This window comes from Schistocerca cancellata, chromosome 1 (assembly GCF_023864275.1).
Source record: "Schistocerca cancellata isolate TAMUIC-IGC-003103 chromosome 1, iqSchCanc2.1, whole genome shotgun sequence".
Classification (NCBI taxonomy): Eukaryota; Metazoa; Arthropoda; class Insecta; order Orthoptera; family Acrididae; genus Schistocerca; species Schistocerca cancellata.
The window spans coordinates 564,651,185-564,674,848 of record NC_064626.1 but is presented as its reverse complement, the minus strand read 5'-3'; the positions used below and the strand labels follow the sequence as shown (position 1 = coordinate 564,674,848).

The 23,664-nt window shown below is 39.6% G+C and overlaps 1 protein-coding gene across 2 annotated transcripts in view; it reads right to left on the bottom strand.

Annotated features, from left to right (window-relative positions):
• Positions 1 to 1,783: 1,783 nt before the first annotated feature.
• Positions 1,784 to 23,664, bottom strand: part of LOC126181248 (probable methyltransferase-like protein 25) — a 69,749-nt gene continuing 47,868 nt past the window's right edge. The window contains exons 3-5 of one of the 2 annotated variants that reach the window (XM_049924755.1): positions 17,379 to 17,543; positions 10,815 to 10,961; positions 1,784 to 2,526 (exon numbers count right to left, since the gene is read on the bottom strand). In XM_049924755.1, the coding sequence (XP_049780712.1) occupies positions 2,419 to 2,526; positions 10,815 to 10,961; positions 17,379 to 17,543 (420 nt within the window). In that variant the 3' untranslated portion in view covers positions 1,784 to 2,418. The remainder of the gene's footprint in view (positions 2,527 to 10,814; positions 10,962 to 17,378; positions 17,544 to 23,664) is intronic. The other variant, XM_049924756.1, reaches the window with a different exon arrangement.

The following is a 23,664-nucleotide window of genomic DNA, read 5'->3' as shown; positions in this document are numbered from 1 at the left end:
ATTATACAGATATGCCTGCTGGGCTTGGAAATTAGGAAAAAGTGAGTCCTTCATTGGTTAAAGGAAGCAATCAAATGAAAGCATGAAGGATACTTGTAACTGAGGCCAATGTGGAAAAATTAATAAAAGATTGCATATTACAACTGTGAGAAAATGAATGGAACAATTCAGGCACAGGCAAGAGAACATATGAATTTATGCTTGCCATCAGGGAGAGACTAAAAATGAGATACCTCAGCCTAATGAGTTGACTGATACATTAACTGATTGGTCATGGCCTGCATGCTACATATTTATACAAAATCATAAGACAGATGAATGATAGTTACACCTGTGGCAGTGTGGGCACTCTGGAACACATACTGTGGGACTGTGTGCTCTACAACAATATCGTGGGTAATGGCAGTCTGGCATTAAGGATGTTGGATCCCATACTAACACTGAAAAGCAGGTAACAACCTGTCGCATCTTGGACAATACTGCAACCATAGTGTCCATGAAGGCCAAGGAAAACTTCATGAGGCAGTCAACCACACATCATCACACTGCCATCCTCATTAGAAAACATACACTGCAGATGGAAAGAAGATTACTGTGGTTGGTGACCACTGAATGAAATGCTTTCTCAAGTGTTTACATTGCATTGGTGCAAGTGATCACAGAAGTATTAATTCTAAGATTTAACAGTGAATCGTAAAATTGCTTGTTATAGTGGAAATGCTGCTGATGTGCTATCCTATGCCCAAGGAATCCAACAGACAATAGCTGTTGACCAGGGTAGTATGAAGGTGGATCCAGTAGCACAAAAAATCCATCTACAGTTTAAATGCACCGAAACAAAAGAACAAAAACAGAACAGCTTTTGTATTATTAAGAACAGTATTAGCAACTAGGTAATTGATTAAGGATTTTATTGCAATTGTGTAATGGTACATGTAGTTTTAGTATTATCTTTTTCATTAAGTACCAGGAATAAGTAATTAATTTAAAAATTAATTTGATAAATTATTACTATTATCCATGAAATTGTGAGTTTTATGGCCTAAATTAGCTTCTCAGATAATAGGCTGTAATTGCAAAGATAAATAAATAAATAAACTCACTACCTTCTCCGGTTTTGGTTCTGGTGGAAGAATGGACTATCATTCCTCCACAGACATTCAGACACTTCGTTGAAAGTGACCCCATCAGCATTCAAGCCATCATAAGGATGAAGGACACAACCTACATAAATGTCCACTAGTAAGTGTTCACATACTTTTGATCAGATGGTGTAGCCCACATAAGTATCCTTATTAATTTTGCAATGAACTGACACACAAGATTCACAGTGTCACTTCAAGCAACTGCAAGATAATGTTTTCAAAATGTATTACAATGTCTTACAGCTATGACCAAATAGTCCAATAAATAAAGTCATGGGGCATAAATTAATATTACTTAACACCTTGTGTTACTGTGTAATGTGTACATGGCAGCTCTCTTCAGCACCTTTATTAGAATTTGCTGTTTGAAGAGGAATATGAAAATGACCTGAAATAATACATCCAGCAAATAGATTTAAAACTTGTTGCAGATCACATTGTTCATTTTAGTTTGTGGAGTGTCAATATATACTATTTAAAAGTAACATATAACTAAAGTGAAAAAAGAAAGGCTGAAAACACTTTCCTATATTCTTACTCTAATAACAGATAAACACAGAATAGACTACCACATTAATACACTACTGGTGTTTTAGTTCCCACAGATACAATTAATACAACATTTCTCCATGGAACCCAATGAAGATTAAAATAAAGTCTTATGATGCAGTGTGTGAAAGAATACTTAAAATACAGTACAGAAAATAAAAGGGTTCCAGGCTAGATCATCCTGCATTATCAAAAATCTGTTTAAAGCGAGAACACAGGCTTCCACAGCCAGTGTCAGTTTGAATAAAACCCCTTTGGTTGTTTTGCCTCATCATTATGAAACAGCAGAATAACTATAAATCTGACATCTGAGATATTTTAGAATGGTTCTCTTCAGTGTGATTAAACTGAAATTTAGTCAGTATCAAGAGGACCGCTGCAAAGACAAACAAATTTCTGTCCATATCTGTTCTTCACATGGAATGAGTATGTTATTATGAATCACTTCCTGCTTCCCCTTTCTCTCTTTTTTCACTAAGTGATAAAATGTGACCCTTCAAGAATACCACAGCTGTTAACTCTCTCATGGCCCACTCTTTCTCACTGAAATCATTTTACTTAAAAAACAAAATTGATCTTGAACAGTTATATAACTACATCATTTGGAAATATGATAACAAAAAGAATTTTTCTGAATCCGTCCAGAAAATTGAGTCCACAACGCACAATCAGAACACGAGAAGACATGTTTTGCATAAATAAGGTTTAACATTGAACCCATTGTTTATGAAGTATTGACTTCCAGTTTGCTCTGTTTTATGGCTAGAACTGCATAACACCTTGGTGATGTGACCGGATCAAACAGTTGCACTAGATGAGCATCTGCAATTCCCTGCAATTGTACAATGTTTTTCTCATTAGACATGGAGCAACAATGATATTCAAAGAATGTAAGCAATATTAGAAAGAAATGTTCAGTGATTCATCAAGATAATATGGTAAACAAATATATATGACCTCCCTTCTACAAGCAAGGCCTGATGACTAAGGAACAATTGGTAATGCTGATTAGTCCATCCTTAGTAATATCACCTGGTATATTATGCATACAACTTCTGTTGTTTTCAGTCTATAATTTTCTTTTCTATGACTGAATTAAGTATGAAAATAAACAATCCTGCAGTTTGTTAAGTAAACTGCTAAATTCATTGTCAAGAGTGAAATGTAAGCTGGTCCGGTTCAAGAAAATTTTACCGGACAAGTAACATATTATTAGCCCCCACATCAGTTGCCTTTCCTTGTGCTCTTAATAAAAACTTTAAAAATAAATAAAAAATCTAGCAATCATGGAAGTGGGTTGTTTTTTATTTTAAAATAAATAATACACAGAATTTCTTCAGAAACATAAATAAATTTCTAAATCTTATTTCAGTGCTTAATATTAAGAGAAGAAACAATTCATTTCCATTTTAGAAAATTTCTGATATCTTTAAAAGCTTTCAGGAAATTTTTTTTATTCATATACATAGCGTGTTTCACAATTAATAGTGAAAACTGACCTGTAAAAGTATATGACAATAGAAGCAAAAACATCTACTAAACATGGATTTACAAATGAGGCATTTGAAAGACAATTGCAAATGTGTGGTTACAACCTGCCACTAAATCTGTGTGAAGTATTGTCATCATCATCATCATCATCATCATCATCGTTTCCTTCCAGCAAACCAGGTAGGACCTTTGCGAACAATATGTCTCCATTGATTTCTGTCCTTGTACAGCTTTTTTCTCTCCACTGAATCCCATGTTACTCCTCTCAAGATCTTTATCTGTCCATCTCTTCCTAGGCTGCTCAGTCGGTCTTTTTCCTGGTACCTCCACCTACAAACACTGACGTAGAGTTCGAGTCATGTGCATTCACTTCATATGACCTAACCATCTCAATCTTGCAGCACTCATTCTTTCCTCCGTGGTTCACCTGTAGATCCCTCCTTACATATTCGTTCCTGATTCTGTCTCTCCTGGCTTTTTGTAAGGCTGATCTAAGGAACTTCATTTCACATGCCTGTATCTGACTCTCTTCTCCCATATTTATGATACAGACCTCCAGATTATATGACATGATTGGCAGGAGATATGTTTTAGAATGGTTTGTGTAGCTCTGAAAGGTACTACTTTGTTCTAGATTAGATTTTGTACTTGGTGGAAGAAGCTGGATCATTTTGCTACTCTAAAATTTCTTGTTTGGCACTTGTCACTTGAAATGACACTAGTGACGTAATTTAAGCTTTTCAAAGATTCAACCCTCTCTCCTTCCAGTATGATCTTACAAGGCATGGGTGTCTTAACTTGAATTCTTTAATTTTTTTATTCCAGTAATCCAGCCTCCTCTGAATCTCCATTTCCATCTCTCCCCAAATGGTGATGTCATCAGCAAAAGCATAAGCACTGATATTTTCATTTTCTACTTTCTTCGTTTCTTTCATGACTGTATCCGTTAAGTGTAATGAAGAGTAATAGAGAAAGTGAACTGTCTTGCTGAACACCTCTCCTAGTCTTAAACCATTTTTATCTTTCACCTCCTATTTGTACACTGCTTTCACAACCTCCGTATAGCATCTGAACTTTTTTAATTAGTGAATTAGGGACATTATGTTTTCTTGAGCGTTCCCATATTTTACCACTTGGTATGCAGTCATATGCTTTTTCCAAATCCAGGAACACTATTATCAGATGTTTTCCTTTTCCCCAATACTTCCCCTTTAGCTGATGGAGGGGAAAAATGAGGTCTATCATTCCCCTATTACTTCTGAATCCATGTTGTTGTTCCTCAAATTGATGTTCTAAGATTTTTCTCAGTCTCTGTTCTATTATGTTTTCCATAATCTTCAGGCAATGTGATAGCAGTGTGATTCCTCAGTAGTCAGTGCACTTCTTTGTACTTCGTTTCTTAAATGGTGGTATTATAATTCTCTTTTTCCCATCATTCGGGACTGTTCTCTTTCCATATCCACTGTATTCTTTGGATTCAAGCTGCCTTAATCATACCTGCTATCAGCTCACCTACTCTGACCACCTCCCCAAATTTCATCTGTTTCACAGCATTTTCATTTTCTGCCGCAGAAATTGGATGCTGTTTTTCCTCTACTTCAGTTACTTCAGAGTCACTTTCTCGTTCATTTTCCCCATTCATTGAGACTTCAAAATAATTCTTCATCACTTCCCTGATGTGTTCCACATCCTTGATAATATTACCATCACTTGTTTCACTTTTATACCTTCTCTGTCAGATCTTTTACTTTTCAACAACCATGTAACAGTATTTGGTTGCTTTCTATGAAATATTGTTCTAGTTAGCACTTTCTGATTAAGTCGCCATCTAATTGAGCTCAAATCCCTGGCCTACCTTATCTTGTGCAACAACGGGAATGTTGTACCTGCATGATACAGCACGTTTTGCTGCTGATGTAACATCTAACAAGTCAATATGTTCCAAGATCGATAGGCCAAACACAGCCTGTACTATGGTCACCTGAACTCGATCCTTTGGATTTTTATGTCTGGGGCCATCTCTTCGGTGACATGTGCAGCACTCCTACTGATATGGCTGAAGAATTGGAGCAGCGAATTGTAGGCTCTTATCAATATATACAAGATGATACAGGGATGTCTGAAATGATTCGTAACTCACTGTAGAGAAAAATGTTTCAAAATGTGAGGAAGACATGTAAAAACTTATTTAACCAGTTCAAGTGAACAGTAATTTGTAACGTGTAATGTGCTGAAGAAGTATTGTATTTCTTGTTATGGAAGGCCTTGGGCAAAATCTGAGCACAGTTAGAGGGGGATTAATTTGTAGCAAGAGGTCATAATTAAAGTGCAGCTATTCACTGAGGTCCAGTGTGAGTAGTAATTATCGTATGGTAGTGAAACTTGTTAGATAGGCTAATGCATTAATGCAGAACCAATTAACACTCGAAAAAATAGTTCCAATTTTGGGAGTGAGGAGCAAATCTGGCACTATACACTGTTTGTAGAATAGTATGACATCCAAGCTGTCATTTGACAAAGCATAACGTCAATGAACACATGGCTATCGACAAGAGGGACTGTGTGCGGTTAGTGAAACTATTTATGTAAACAGCAGCAATTACGGTGCTACACTGAGAGTGTGTTACTGACCGAGGAGAGGCTCAATGTTATTAAATGGTTTACAGAAGATGATACTGAAGTTCGGAAACGTGGCAGGAGCCTAGTGTGACACCTGGTTGCTGTTGCTGTAACTGACCATGCAGCACATGCCTGGGTAGTGCTAGTGCTCATGCAGTGTCACGAGAATTGTCCATCCTATGTTCAACAGTACCAAAAGTTTTGCAATTTATTTTCCATTGTTAGCCATAATAGATCAGCCATACAAGATATAGACGGTGCAGCAGCTGAAACCTCATGATCAGCAATGTTCTGAATTTGCTCATTGTTTTCTGGCGTGCATTGAAGCTGATGACATGTGGCCAGGCAATATTCTGTGGGGGCACATTTTACACTACAGGGTGCAGCGAATACGCAGAAGTACGGGAGTTGGGGTATTGTTAGACCACATGTTGTGGTCTAACTGCACTCGATGTATGTGACTGCGTGGCGTGGATTCACAAGCGCCTGTATTCTTGGTCCAGTTTTCTTTGAAGAGAATACACCCAGAGGGCCAGTCAGGTGTATCGTGACCTCACTGTACAGTATATGATTACTCATTTGGAAGAGCACAACTGTGTGGAAAACCCTATTTTCATGCAAGGTGGAGCAACACCTCACGTTGCTTGCCAGTGAAAAACCTGTTTAATGCAACCTTCTATGAATTTGTTATCTCCAGAGGTTTTCCAGATGCGTGGTCTGCAAGATCACCTGATCTGAATCCATGTGACTTTTGGCTCTGGGGATATCTAAAAAATGCACTTATCAGGGACACTTTGGTATCTACCTGATCTGAAGGCCAGTATACAAGAAACGTTGCTTACATTCCACCGGAACTGCTGTGAGTAACTGCTGATCATGTCATTTTATGGATGCAGCGTCTTGTCAAAGTCTCCAGTGCCCATACTGAATGAATTGTGAGAGTGAGTGTAAATCAGGTCGGAATTAATGAATTATCATATCTACCAAGTTTTGCTGCCATACGATAATTATGGCCCTCACTGGACTTCAGCGTGTAGCTGCACTGTAATTATAACCACCCAGTACTCACTAGGACAATATTTCACACTCAAATTAGTAGCAGTTCGAAGCCATAAATTCAAAATTATCTTGTAAATGGTTCATTTGTGGCCCCAAGCTTACTGGAATATTTTGTTTTTAAGATTATTATATTATACTTTCACCCATGTCAGCTTTCACTGCTAATTATTTTTCACCCTATGTACAAATGTCACCTCTGGGCACATCCGACACTCCTCTCAGCTTGGCGCCCCAAGGGGCCACTTGTGTCACTTGAGCCTGGAACTGGCCCAGAACATACGAATGCAATTGATGAGTGCAGCTATAGACTGCTGGTGGAGTCATGTGCACAAGGAAACCTGAGCAGGAGTTGAAAACAAATTTTGAGGTGCTACCCAGAATTTCCAAGAATATGAATATTGTGTCCCAGTAATCAGCAGTACAAAGTTCTGCCACATGATGCTTCTAGTTGTGTCTTTCATGTGTCAGTCTGACATGTGCTATCACTGTGAGTGCAGTATGCTGATTTCTTTATACTGTGTTCTACTGTGTCTGCAAATCCTGAAATAGCAAGGATTTGCATTAATGTTTGTTTTCAGTCCTGCAAAACTGCAGCTGAAATGTACCACATGGTATGGGAGCCTTTTGGTGATCAAGCTTTGAGCCAAGACAGAATAATTGAGTGGTTTATATGATCTAAAGATGGCTGGAAGTCTGTGGCAGATGACAAACACTAAGGTCAACTGCAGTCACACACAACTCCAAAACTATCAAGAAAGTGTGTTACTTGATCCACAATGACAGAAGGCAAACAATCTGTGAAACAGTTAAGAGGTGATCCAGATTTCCTGTCCAGGGTCATAACTGCTGATATATCATGGGTGTGCACTTGTGACCCTGAAATAAAACAGCAATATCTGCAGTGCAATACACCGTCCTTTCCATGTCTCAAAAAAGGTGCATCACATCTGCAACAACATAAAGTAAATGGTAATTAATTTTTCTACTATTAATAAAGAATTTCTTCTGTGTGGTCAAAGGAAAATTCTACTGTGATGTTTTGAGGAGAAAGAGAGAAAATGTTAGATGCGAACAGCCTGACAGATGGGAGAACAAAGACTAAAGCATCTGAAGAAGATGGATGGGTCAGTCATTGAAATATTGTGCATAAAATTGAAGCACTAACTTGGCAGAACACCCTGAAAGCACAAAATTCATCAATAATTTAACATTATCAATGATTGATATCAATATAAACTTATCACTTTCTTTCACAGACAATGGCTGAATTTTTTGGAACATGTTGTCACTGATGAAAAATCATGGACCCACACAGCAATGCTGGAATCTATGCTGTCAAGTCAAGGCAGTTCATCCAAACCAAAAATACTTAACCTCATTCACCCTCAAAGGAAAATCATAACATTTGCTTCCTGATTCAAAAGTGTGTGCTTTTGGGGGTTTTACTGGAACTTGGAACAAATATTGAACTGCAAGTCGATTGGCTAACACTTTTGAAGCTGCCATATATATTTGATGAAAATAATTTCTAAAGCTCCTTGACAGCAATGCAAGTCTGCACACTGCTCTCCTCATAATAGAAGTGAAGCTTTAGGAGACTTTTTTTTTTAATAATATCTCATTTGTATTAACTCTTCCTGTACTGCTGCTGAAATACTCTTACTTGTCACAATAGACGTGCAACTGTGTTGTATTTACCATTTATCTTTTATTTCGCTGTCTCAACTGCACATTTATTTTTTAAAATAACTAGCTTCAATCAATATTTGATCATTTTGATATCTACATAGTTGCTTAAGCAACCTGTCAGTCATACCCATACTAAAATACACATCAGAATACTGACAGTATCTTCCTGTAATTACAGAAATGTCTCACACTTCATCAACTGGAGGGAGGAAAAAGGTTGACAACTTCCACAGAAAAGCTGACTATCTCAGAGTGGCAGAGTTTTGTGTAGGGCATTTGACAAAGATTGTTTTATGATATCAAAGCTGTGATCTCTAAGGTTTTTTTGGTGTGACTGGTCAACAATGTGCATCCAGGTGTTCTACCACATTAGAGTATCCATTTGATGCACAATATTTGGATGACTGACCCAGCTATCTTCCTCAGGTCCTGAGAGTTTCACCAGGCTGCAGCTGGGTCAGTCATTGAAATATAGCGCATAAAATGGGAACAATAACTCAGCAGAACAGCTGGAATATCATCACTGATATCAAAGCTATCTGCATCAAATGAGTCATTATATAGGAGGAGACATGACCAGTACCTATCTTTTGAAGGTGAATTATATACAAGCACATAGTGCTACTGACAGGCACACATAAAGAGACACATACTACCCCAGCTTTCAGAATTATTAGTTCCTTCCTCATGGAGAACAGGGGGATACATTGGAGAAGGTTGAAAGAAAGGGCAGGTCACTGAGACCCCAGGATGAAACGGATCCAGCTTGTCATGACATCAACAGGAGGCAAAGATAACTGAGGCATCAGAGAGAGAGAGAGAGAGAGAGAGAGAGAGAGAGAGAGAGAATGTAGGAGGTCAAAATAGTACACTGAAAACAATATGCCAGCTTCTTACCTGAGTTAAGAAAAGAAACACATCAGATTAAATTTTGTATATAGCGATTGCCTCACAGCTTAAAACACAATAAAAAAAATTAAAAAAAAAACAGTATGGCAGACAAGTGGTGAAAAGAAGGAAAAAAAAATCAATCCTACATTGGAGTGAGATGCACAAGGTACTAGAAATAACTAGAAAGTTATAATGGAGTAAAAGCTCAGGGCCAACATTTGGTTGCTTCTAAGTGATAGCTAAAGATGAGAGCTAAACTCAAAATAAACACCAGGCTGCAAATGGAAATGAAAACTAAGTAAATGAAAAAATCTGTGGGGAGAAGATAGGCTGTGGGAGGAAGGTACACAAAAACTTAAAAAAAAAAAAAAAAAAGGTAAAGGAGGAGTCACAAAGAGAATGATTATACAATAAGCAGAAGGAAAATGGGTGGAAAGAAGAGGGGAACCAAGGACAAAGTAAATACAATCATTTAACATGTGGATGGCAACATTTCTCCAGCATTTATGAGTCTTCTTTTTTTCTTATCTCACACGTCAGATTTCTGCATTTGATTTCTCCTGTCTTTCTTTTGGCATGTACAAGAGAACTCTTAATTCTGAAGGCTTATCTTAATATTTTGTTGTTTCATCCTGCTGATGCCAAATCTTCATATTCTCTACACAAAAGTTAATGGACTGTTTGACGTTTAAGGAAATAGTTTCCATATTTTGACACTTCGTTATCATGATTGTTCCACATGCTTTCACTCTTGTACACTAAACTAATACATACAAAATAGAACAAAAGAACAGAAGGAATGAATACACACACACTTGCCAAAACAGGCAGTGTTTGACACATTTTTTATGGTAACTGCAGTCTCTTCACAACAGTCTGGGAAAGACATTCACTCATTCTGTACAGCACTCAATGCGAACCTAACAGATACAAAAACAAGAATTGTATAGTAGCCAAGCAAACAAACTCATAGTTTAGGACACAGGTTCAGACTGGAGAAAGATGAGGAAGGAAATTAGCCATTTTTTACAATGGAAATATGTCATCATTTTCCTTACTTTATTTAGGGAAATCATGGGAAACCTAATTCTCTATGGCTGAGCAGGGAACTTAAGTCTAATGTCTTACTTACAGTGCCACCTTGCTTGGCAGACACACAAACACAGTGATCTGATTCTCCGTGTTGAAAGAATGTTTGTATATCACCAACTCTCTCATATATAAACGTAAGTTTGAAAGCTGTTTGACTTCCAGATTGTGCATCAGCTAATGCCAAACACTTCCTCTGTTCGGTGAGTTTCAGTGTTTATGCAAACTATTGTTTGTATTCCACCCAAGGTTTTCCATCATCATATTATTCTTTTAAGTTACCTGTTCATGGAGGTAAAGGAGACGATCCAGCAAAATTATTGTTTCAATCACAGGAGCTAATACTGCACGGAGCATGAAGAATACTGAGAGCTTCTGTTGGTGTGACTGATGACTCTTATAAAGACTTTCTATTTCATTCAATGAAACCTAAAAAGAAAACTGTAATAAGTACATTTTTGTATATAATATGTTATTAAGTAAATGGGCTGTAAAGCATTAAAAAGTTACCTAAAATGCATTGGAAAAATATGAAACAGTGACAATAATAAACATGCTTTTCTGTTTGTATTGTTACATTAAATGTTGGTAGTAAATTGTATCTTCATTTTAAAAAGTGTTCATTTCAATTCATTAAAAAGCCACCAGTTATGAGTACTGACGTAATATTTAACATATGAATTCTTTAGCCCTTTAGTACTGTTCGATGCGTAAATGGGTAACTACATGAGTATTGTGGAGACATCAGATGTTTGATAAAAACAGTGCAATTGTCTGTGTACAAAACAAACAATTTATACTGAGTAATATTACTTTGTGATTTTACTTTATGAAATCTAATATTGTGCCCACAGTCATTATATTCAAACCATTTTGTAATGATTAAAAATAATTAACGTGAAGAGAAAACATACCCTTGATCAGTGCATCAGTGTAAACGGTATTGGAAGGGCTGTGGAAGGGGGGGCGGGGGGGGGGGGGGGAGGGTCGGGAGAGAGCCATTTACAATCACACATGACTAATGAAGAACAAGTTAATTGTTTGCATTGGAAAAATTTCAGAAAAACAAGGGATTAAAACATTTTAAAGCTGAGAAAACGGCTGAATCCTTATATATGTAAAAGATGTATATCACATTAATGATAGCTGATGTGTATATAATTCAACACAGTCGTGACCAAGCTTATATTAATAACCCAAAAGGAAGTATTAATACCCATTCAAGTTGGACGCAAAAGGAACTGTTGCTTTATACAAAATGCTATGTCAGCTGTACTGGAATGTGTTTTACAGAGAAGAGACAGTGAAATAAAATTTGAAGAGACTAATGTTTTAGGCAACCTTGATCCAGATCATGAAGATGTCGTCAATGAATGTAAACCTGGTGAGGGGCTTGGGATTCTGCATCGTTAGGAAGTTTTCCTCTAGATGGCCCATGTGTAGGTTGGCAAATTATGGTGTCATGTGGATGCCCGTTGTAGGTGACATTGTTATGGGTGAGAATATATCTGGTCAAGGTGCCAGGAAGAAGGTTGTAGGTTTGTAGTTAGTCAGGTACTGGGAAAGGTTGGTAAAGGAACAGGAACTGCGGGGAGGAAATGGTGTCTTCTGTCAGGAGAGTAGGATATGGGTAACAGACTGAAGGTGTTGGTCCATGAGACCATATACTCTCTGTGTGGCAGCAAGTAACTGGCTGCAAAGGGGTGCCCTGGGTGGTTGGGTTTACAGACTTTAGGAAGCATTTAGAGGGTAGGAGTGTGGGGAGTGGTGGGCATAAGGGGTGATGGGAGGGAGGGAGGGGAGTGAGCGAGAGAGAGGGAGGCAGTGAGAGGGAGGGGGAGGGAGGGGGGTGGGAGGGGGGAGGGAGGGAGGAAGGGAGGGGTAGGGGGGGAGGTAGAGGTAGAGGGAGAGGGAGAGGGAGGGGGAGGGGGAGGGGGAGAGAGAGAGAGAGAGAGAGAGAGAGAGAGAGAGAGAGAGAGAGAGAGAGATCAGGGGAGAAATTCTGGAATGGACTTAAGGATTTGAGGACGGACTGGAGATCCTGCTAGATTAGATTGGTATCAGTTTTTAACAGGTGGATTGCTGCTCTTTCTGTAGATGTTAGGTTGGCCTCCATGTTGTCGGATTTGGGGGGGATGATGGTGAGGCGAAGTTTGAAGCTAGGAAATTCTCACTACGGATAGGACAACTTCTATGTACTGGCACAGATGAAAAGAGCAAGGATCCACAGTGAAAGATAAAAAAATACATAGAAATACAAAAATCACAAAAAGGATAAAAATGGATGAAGAATAGGAAAAAAGGTGACATCTAAGAGACAATGACCTCTAGTAAAAGGTGAAAACAAACTAAAATCAATGTGAAAACATAATGAGATCAATAAGGAAAATAAATAAAAAGATGATACAGTGGAATGTAGATTGGCGGGTGGATATGTGTGAAGGGAGGAGGCAACAGGCGTAACTTCATTAGGTGAAGTCAGTATGTGTGTGCTGGAATAATGGAAGAGAGAGGATAGGGAGAGGTTAGCAGGTTGTTAGGTACAGGGTTCATATGAAGTATATGTTGCACAGGAAGTTATAGAAAACCATGTGAGGGTGAGGGAGAATGTGTGATCAATTTCAAATCCATAAAATAATTACATCGGTGGTAAGAATGTGGGACAAGCTGTAGCTACAGTCCATGAAGTAACATAACTGTGTGTTGTATGCAGGTGTGGCCGTTGATACAGGGTGGCTGAGAAGTCAACAACAAAACACAGGAAAGAAGAGACAGAAAGATCAGACATTGAGTAAAGTAATGTGTTAGAGAACAGTAACAAGGAAAAACAGCAATGGGTTGGGATGAAGGGAGAGCTGTTAGGCAAAATCATACTATGGGAAGACATCAACCATTTCCTCCACCAACTCTCCATAGTTCCTGTTCCTTTATTATCCAGCACTCTGCTCATTACTGGCACTGCCACTTACATCTACACTAACATCCCCACTGCCCATGGGCTTGACACTACTGAACACTACCTGTTCCAAAGCCTGACTGACTACAAACCTATATACTCTTTCCCAGTTGCTATGACCAACTATATCCCCATCTACAATTACTTCTCCTTTGAAGATGTGGTGTCACCGCCAGACACCACACTTGCTACGTGGTAGCCTTTAAATCGGCCGCCGTCCATTAGTATACGTCAGACGCGCGTGTCGCCACTGTCAGTGATTGCAGACTGAGCACCGCCACACAGCAGGTCTAGAGAGATGTCCTAGCACTCGCCCCAGTTGTACAGCCGACTTTGCTAGCGATGCTACACTGACAAATACGCTCTCATTTGCCGAGACGATAGTTAGCATAGCCTTCAGCTACGTCATTTGCTACGACCTAGCAAGGCGCCATTACCAGTTTATATTGAGATTGTAAAACATGTACCGTCAAGAGCGATGTACACCAATTATGGATTAAAGTTGAGTATTCCAGAAGCTATGTACTAATTTTTGGCTACTATAATTCCTTGTCATTTTCCAGACCTCACGCCAGCCTGCGTGAGCTTAAACGCATGCCTTTCGGCTTCCTCCAAACTCCGTGAATTGGCTCCTGCCAATTCACTACAGAAGGCATCACTTACAAACATATACATGGTATAGCAATGGGCACCTGCATGGCAACCCATTCATCTGTCATTTGGAGGAATACTTCCTATCCACCCAGAATTCCAAACCCTTCACCTGAGTCAGATTTATTGATAACATCATTATGATATGGACCAAGGGTGCAGACACCGTATCCACTTTACTGCAGAACCTTAACATCTTCTTCCTCCTCCTATTTCAATTGGTCCTCTTCCACCCAACAAGCCACCTTCTCTGATGTCGACCTCCACCTCAAGGATGGCTACATCAGTACCTCTGTAGCTGTAGCAGTGAACAGTCCCTCTCCAAATATGCCAAGGGTGTCACTGACACCTCCAAGGTCAAAATACCCTCCCAACCTTGTCCAGAAATAGATATCCCATGCCTTTTGTCTCCAGTCACCTACAACCTCCCACATACCTACTGTCCGACCACAAAGCAGCACTCTTTTCATGGCTCAGTGCCACCCAAAACTGGAGCAACAGAATCACATTTTCCATCGGGGTTTCAACCACATCTCATCGTACCCTAAAATGAGGAATATCCTCCCTTCTACGCCCTACACCCCTCTCACAGTGGTATTTTGCCACCCACCAAACCTACATAATATCCTCATCCATCTGTACTCTGCCCCTGCTCTCCTCAAGGCTCATATCCCTGCAACAGACCTAGATGCAAAACCTGTCCCATACATTCTCCCACTACCACCTACGTCAGTCCTGTCACAGGCACCCCATACCTCATCAAAGCAGGGCTAGCTGTGAAAACACCCATGTGATCTACAAACTCAGCTGCAATCAATGCACCACTTTCTACAAGGCCATGACAGCTAACAAACTGTCTCTCCATGTAAATGGCTGCTGCCAGAGTGTGGCCAAGAAACAGCTGGACCACTCAGTGGCAGAACATGCTGCTCAGCACAATATGCTTCCTTATAATGACTGCTTCACAGCCTGCACCATCTATATTCTTCCTACCAACACTAGCTTTTCTGAACTGCACAGGTGGGAACTCTCTCTACAAACACATCCAGCACAGCATCTTCCTTCAGCCCCGGCCTGATATCCTTCCCACCGTCCTTTTGCTGCTCATGCCAGACTCAGTTGCAGTCAGGCTCCAGCAACCAGATAGTGGCCATTTGTGTATGAGTTATGAATGTGTGTGTGTGTTTTCTGTTTCAGAAGACTTTGTCCAAAAGCTTTATATTTTAGCAATCTTCTTCACTGACCCTGTCGGCGACTAAATGTCTCCTCTATATGGAGAGTAACTATCTATCCATCCCATATTATTGTTAGTTGTTAGTATGTATACTATCTAATTCACTTTCCTTTATGTCTTTACCTTAACAAGTCATTAGGTTTCCCTGTGAAAATCAGCCATAAGAATGGGCTGTGTTAACTCACTGGTAGAACTTAAGTAACATATACAATTACTTTCTGAAAGCTTCAACACTGCTTCACGAGTTTTGCATCCCACAGTATGTTCTTGAAGAACCAATAAAACGTACTGGCCTGCAGAACAATATCCTTGTCGTATATGATACGTGAGAAAACGCATTTCTTTGTTTTTAGATTCCTAGTGAAACTATTTTATGATAAAGATTCACACCAGATGTATGGCTTGATTAAATGTAAAGTAGTTACCCTCTCTGCAGCACTAATTTTCTGAAAAAATAAATAAATAAATAAAAACAGAACCAGATGAGGAGACAATCAGAGTTAGTACATTGGATCAATATGATAAAAAATTGAGTTCTGGGATAAATGATCAAGGACTATGGAAAGTACTGACCCTAGTGCTGTTAAAGCATCTTTTGATATGTTTTAAGAGCACAACTAAAAATCTAAATCTTTACAGGCATTTAAATCCTACTCTGATCACTTACAATCCAAATATTTTAAACACGGCTTCACTCACTCTATCAAAAACAATCATAACTCGTAGATAAATAAAATCAGAATGTTTCCACCAAATGAAAAAATAGCTTGCAGGTCTTCAAAGCTCAAGATTTGACATTGCTACAGCAAATGGGTTGTCCACAAGGTGTGGTGTTAGGGGTAATGCATGGTGATGTCCAAGTTCCAGGTTGAATTATAGCCTCCAGCCAATGATAGTAATTTAGTATTAAGAGTATTGAAAAATTCAACAACCTTCTCATTAGTAAAATTTTGTAATATTCAAGATCATTTTATGTTTACGATTATAAGTGTTCCCCACTCATGATGCAGTTAAGCTCCATTCACATTATGGGTTATTTTTGTGTGATAAAAGACACTTTCAGTATTAAGTGTTCATTCTCAGTGACAACCCTGCTCTACGATTTGGTATGCAATAGTTGTCATATACAGTACACTACGGTTTGTTTTATTTTGGCAAGCAACCTTGCCACAAGTGTCTTTACCCTGTGGAAGACCCAGGTGCAACTTCTGTCTGGTACACTCACCCAGCACATTCCTACTCCATAAAAAATACCAGCTCTGCTGTAGTTTCTGCACAGCATTTTATGTGGGCATAACCATCAACCGCACCATCGAACTTGGCTTATTGCAAAGTTGACCAACAAGTGACATAACACACTTTTGAAATGAGGAATCATACTCGATTTCATTGGTTGTTTCAAAATATGTGCTATAAAGATTCTTTCTCCAAACATCAAATTCTATTAATTATGTAGGTTGGAACTGTCACTGCAATTAATACTTTTATCCCATACTCCTCCTGGTCTCAATCTCCACTAGCCCCTACACCATGGTCCTAACTTCTCTCGTCATGCACTACCATCATCCATTCTGCAGTCTCCTCCTTCCTCAGTTCTATCTCAGCTTCCCAATCCACTCTTTCACACTATTATGTGCTCTACACATTCCTATCCCACGTGCCCAGTCAACAACCAGACTTCAACCCTCCCTCCTGCTACCTACTTCCTTTCTCCCCTAGCCCATTCCATCCTTCGCTCTAGTCTAGCTGCAGTTCCAACAGATTTTAGACAGATGGGACAATACAGCCATGCAGAGGTTTTTTGTTGCAGTGTTTACTGGCTTCTGAAGAAAAATTCATACAAAAGCTACCAATGTTCTCACACTTTTCTAAGTGCCTACTGATGACTTGCCACCTCAATTAGTTGGTATCTTGTTACCTTTACTCCTTAAATTATTTATATTTCACTTAACATTTGTCTACATAGTACAGTAGGCATAGCGTAAACATGAAAATACATACTAACCTCAGACGCTACTCCTAGTTTTGTCAATGCTTTGGACACATACTCTGGAAAGCTATTACATTTCGCTGCTAAACGGCCCACTTGCCCTTCTGGCAGATTGTGTCTACATTTTTCCACCAACAGTACTTGTAAGAGAGAGCGATACCACAAAGGCTCAACTGGTACCTGAAAGCAACTTAGGCATTACTCTTTAAATGTACTGTTCATATTATAAATAATTAAATTTTGTTATCCCCAGTAAAGATTTGGTAAATAATAGTTGAAATACCTATTATCTGAAATGTACACAATGGGATAAAATATATACAAAAAAAGTAAAGTATGCAGCCTGTAAAGAGTGCAGCTGCCCATGGTCAGCGGTAATGTGTGTCCGGGAAAAAAGGGGTACTGTCCTACCAGTAGACTTCAATGCTTGCCCTGTGGGGGCATGTTCATTCTTTGACATGTAAGTTCTCCAATTTTCTTTCATTATATTTTGTAGTTATTTATTTCTATGTTGCTATGTTGTTTTGTTACATAACTATCCCTCATTTGCAAAGAAAACTGCTTGATTGAGTCACTGCTGATTTAGTAGTCTGCCTCGATATTATTCAACGGGGGCTGTTATATTAGACACTATAAGACATTTCTACTTACTGGACAAGAGAGTCCTACTGCGCCAAAGCAAACAGGTTGGTTGGGTAGGGTTAAGAGAGAGTAAATCATGGGCCCTCAGCCAAGGGGTAACTCACCCGGAGCTCATCACAACTGTCAAAAATTTGATTGGATTATGGAATTATGAAGGACAGGTAAAACTAAGACACTGAAAGCAATATTGATGCCAGAGCTGAGTGATAACTGGACAAGTCAAAGTATGTGGGTCAGGCTGGTACAGAGGTCAGAGCAGACAAGGGATATACCAGGGCTCATCTGTGGGAAGAGAACCTCCACCTGATCTGACCCCCTGCCAGTCCGATTATGGGCAAAGACAGTTATTGAGTAAACAATGCCATCTAGCAGGGAGACTGGTATCAGTAAAAGTAAGAATGCTAAAAATATAATGGAATCTTTTGGGCCAGCAACAACGAAACAAGATGAGAGAAATAATTAGGTCCTGCACAGTGCTGCATGCACCAAGGACTATCCTGTCTACAGTTGTCCCACCCCTGATTCATTATAGTCAAAGTGTTAAAGAGGGGAACAACGCCCCTTACTCACTGGTTCATTGGAGTGCTATCCATAAAACAAAAAATAGGGTGCAGCTAACTGCTACCTAATAGCAATTAAAACAGAGTGGAAGAGGGATGACTGAGGCAGCTGGCAAAGGAGGTAGGGTCAAGGGCAGGAAATGCCCCATCGCCAACCACCCTACTCTGCCTCAAAAGCAATTTAAAAGGTTATATCTGAAATAACAATGACTTTCACAGAGAAAATAGAAAATCAGTTCAACTGTCCATGAGTCGTCCACCAGCACTGAGGCAAATAATCTAGAAGACCAAGCTTAGCCTGGAGAGTCAGAAGAAGGGTTCATCCTATCCTGATGCGAGCAACTGTCTGCAAAGCTGGGGAATCATAACATGGGTGTAGCTCATTACATAAAACAATGAGTTATTCTGGTATGACCGATACCGTTTCTCCTGGATTCCTTCCCCTTGGGAAATACAGAAACATCTGATACTGGCTCTCAGCTTCAACCAGTGACATCATCAAGATGGCACACAGGTCAGATCACTTCTATCAAATATGGCAACCGTAACATCAAAGCCTTACAGACTTTTGTGTGAGGAGAAACAAAACTAATAATATTCTAACCTAACATGTGCAGAAAAACAAAAAAATATATAAAAATCAATCATGCCAACATTCTACATCTACAGCTACATGGACTACTCTGCAATTCACATTTAAGTGCTTGGCAGAGGGTTCATCGAACCACAATCATACTATCTCTCTACCATTCCACTCCCAAACAGCGCGCAGGAGAAACGAACACCTAAACCTTTCTGTTCAAGCTCTGATTTCTCTCATTTTATTTTGATGATCAGTCCTACCTATGTGTACCGGTTAGGATGGCATGAAAGGTGTTTAACCCCTGATGCGAGTATGTATGTTGGGCTCAACAAAATATTTTCGCATTCGGAAGAGAAAGTTGGTGACTGAAATTTCCTAAATAGATCTCGCCGCGACGAAAAACATCTTTGCTTTAATGACTTCCATCCCAACTCGCGTATTATATTTGCCACACTCTCTCGCCTATTACGTGATAATACAAAACGAGCTGCCCTTTTTTGCACCCTTTCGATGTCCTCCGTCAATCCCAACTGGTAAGGATCCCACACCGTGCAGCAATATTCTAACAGAGGACGAACGAGTGTAGTGTAAGCTGTCTCTTTAGTGGACTTGTTGCATCTTCTAAGTGTTCTGCCAATGAAACGCAACCTTTGGCTCGCCTTCCCCACAATATTATCTATGTGGTCTTTCCAACTGAAGTTGTTCGTAATTTTAATACCCAGGTACTTAGCTGAATTGACAGCCTTGAGAATTGTACTATTTATCGAGTAATCGAATTCCAACGGATTTCTTTTGGAACTCATGTGGATCACCTCACACTTTTCGTTATTTAGCGTCAACTGCCACCTGCCACACCATACAGCAATCTTTTCTAAATCACTTTGCAACTGATACTGGTCTTCGGATGACCTTAGTAGACGGTAAATTACAGCATCATCTGCGAACAACCTACGAGAACTGCTCAGATTGTCCCCCAGGTCATTTATATAGATCAGGAACAGCAGAAGTCCCAGGATGCTTCCCTGGGGAACACCTGATATCACTTCAGTTTTACTTGATGATTTGCCGTCTATTACTACGAACTGCGACCTTCCTGACAGGAAATCACGAATCCAGTTGCACAACTGAGACGATACCCCATAGGCCCGCAGCTTGATTAGAAGTCGTTTGTGAGGAATGGTGTCAAAAGCTTTCTGGAAATCTAGAAATACGGAATCAACTTGAGAGCCCCTGTCGATAGCGGCCATTACTTCGTGGGAATAAAGAGCTAGCTGCGTTGCACAAGAACGATGTTTTCTGAAACCATGCTGATTACGTATCAATAGAGCGTTTCCTTCGAGGTGATTCATAATGTTTGAATACAGTATATGCTCCAAAACCCTACTGCAAACGGACGTCAATAATATAGGTCTGTAGTTCGACGGATTACTCCTACTACCCTTCTTAAACACTGGTGCGACCTTCGCAATTTTCCAATCTGTAGGTACAGATCTATCGGTGAGCGAGCAGTTGTATATGATTGCTAAGTAGGGAGCTATTGTATCAGCGTAATCTGAAAGGACCCTAATCGGTATACAATCTGGACCTGAAGACTTGCCCGTATCAAGCGATTTGAGTTGCTTCGCAACCCCTGAGGTATCTACTTCCAAGAAACACATGCTAGCAGCTGTTCATGTTTCAAATTCTGGAATATTCCATTCGTCTTCCCTGGTGAAGGAATTTCAGAAAACTGCGTTCAATAACTCCACTTTAGCGGCACAGTCGTCGGTAACAGTACCATCGGCACTGCGCAGTGAAGGTACTGACTGTGTCTTGCCGCTTGTGTACTTTACATGCGACCAGAATTTCTTCGGATTTTCTACCAAATAGCGAGACAATGTTTCGTTGTGGAACCTATTAAAGACATCTCGTATTGAATTCCGTGCCAAATTTCGCGCGTCTGTAAATTTTAGCCAATCTTCGGGATTTCGCGTTCTTCTGAACTTCGCATGCTTTTTCCGTTGCCTCTGCAACAGCGTTCGGACCTGTTTTGTGTACCATGAGGGATCAGTTCTATCTCTTACCAATTTATGAGGTATAAATCTCTCAATTGCTGTTGCTACTATATCTTTGAATTTGAGCCACATCTCGTCTACATTTGCATAGTCAGTTCAGAAGGAATGGAGATTTTCTTTTAGGAAGGCTTCTAGTTACACTTTATCCACTTTTTTAAATAAAATTATTTTGCGTTTGTTTCTGGTGGATTTGGAAGAAACGGTATTGAGCCTAGCTACAACGACCTTGTGATCACTAATCCCTGTATCAGTCATGATGCTCTCTATCAGCGCTGGATTGTTTGTGGCTAAGAGGTCAAGTGTGTTTCCACAACCATTTACAATTCGCGTGGGTTCGTGGACTAACTGCTCGAAATAATTTTCGGAGAAAGCATTTAGGACAATCTCGGAAGATGTTTTCTGCCTACCACCGGTTTTGAACAAGTATTTTTGCCAACGTATCGAGGGAAGGTTGAAGTCCCCACCAACTATAACCATATGAGTGGGGTATTTATTTGTACGAGACTCAAATTTTCTCTGAACTGTTCAGCAACTATATCATCGGAGTCTGGGGGTCGGTAGAAGGAGCCAATTATTAACTTAATTCGGCTGTTAAGTATAACCTCCACCCATACCAATTCGCACGGAGTATCTACTTTGACTTCACTACAAGATAAACCACTACTGACAGACACAAACACTCCACCACTAATTCTGCCTAGTCTATCTTTCCTGAACACCGTCTGAGACTTCGTAAAAATTTCTGCAGAACTTATTTCAGGCTTTAGCCAGCTTTCTGTACCTATAACGATTTCAGCTTCTGTGCTTTCTATTAGCGCTTGAAGCTCAGGGACTTTCCCAGCACAACTACAACAATTTACAACCACATTACTGACTATTCCTTAATTCAAGCACGTCCTGTATTTGCCATGCACTCTTTGACATTGCAGCCCACCTTGTACTTTCCCGAGGCATTCTAATTACATAAAAAACCCCAAAAAAACACACAATTCAATATTGTCACCTTCAATTAACTTTTTTACAGAAATGGAACTTTATGATATCAATGAATGAGTATATCTACAAAACATGATATGGAAAAAGTCACTACTCATTGCAGATTCATGCATCAAAAACTTAAATTGATCTATGTAACTACAACAATAAAATAGAATTAACACAAATGAAATCATAAACTCCTCTTAAATAAAGAAGAATAAAACAAAATCAGGCACCAACTTTAGTGAACTTCACGTACTTGCCACACATGTGGCACTGTATAAATTTAGTCAGTAAGCTATTCAGTTGTATAAACTTAATGGTGCTCGTCATATCATAACTCATTGTGATATTTGATGATCAACTGTTGAATTTCTTTGGCATATTCAAGACCATTATTAACAATTCCAAACCACTAAACACTGTACTTACCACTACCTATCTGCAATTGCAATTACTCGCTAATAACAACATAATGAACAAGTTTCAAAACATTGAAATTCAACATTACAGAATGCCACCACACACTGCTAAATGCCCTCTTCAAATACAGTACCCATCCATGATGCCACATAATACAACATCACTGCATCATGCATCAAAGCAGAGGCCTGGAACCATATGTTTTGGTTGACCCTCTCCTCGATAGTGCGGAGTTTATTACAAGAGGCAAGTAGCCCCCAGATGTTGTTCCATCTCTGAGTGAGGAGAGGTTTTTTTAGCATCTGCAAATCTTCATCCGTGGTCATCAAAGCAAATGCTGGGTGAGTAATTGTTATATTGCTTTTGGCAGTTCATTCCCTATGATATTCACATAGCCTGAGACCCAGAGAAAGACAACTGAGCAGGCAGGACAACTAACATTAGAGAGGGGCCCATGAGTAGCAGATATCACAGGGTGATAAGAGTCTCAATAGCCTTGAGACTGCTCACTGAATTCCAACAAATTAAAATGCAGTGAGGGAGGTCTGTTGGATTAAATACGGGACTCTGTTAATGTCTATCAGCTCTGTAGTAAAAACACTAAATGTTCCAGCAACAAATGTTATTCCTGACTCTCAGGTGGTGTAAAAGCAGATCCTGTTCTGCCCATGGTTTTAGAGCCATCAATGTAAATACAGACAGCGAAAGGTCATGGGAGTAACTGAAATTTACTTTAGGTCCCTGAAATGGAGGAAGGTGGGGATGCAAAAAACATGGGGAACACATTCTAGGGAGATTATGTAGGCCCAGTAGAGGGCCTCAGGCACCTTATAATTGGTAATCCTAACCAAGGATGGGTGTCAGGATGTTCATGCCCCCTGTATACAAAAAGCATTTATTAAGTTGGATGATCAGTATTTTGTCAAATGGTGATTGCATCAGTGAATAAGAGTTGGTACCATCAGAAATGAAGAGAAGATCTCCACTTTGGCAAGGAGATTGTCTGTGTGACTAGTCCAGAAGGTGCAAGTGGCCAGTCTTACTCCATGATAATTAACTGG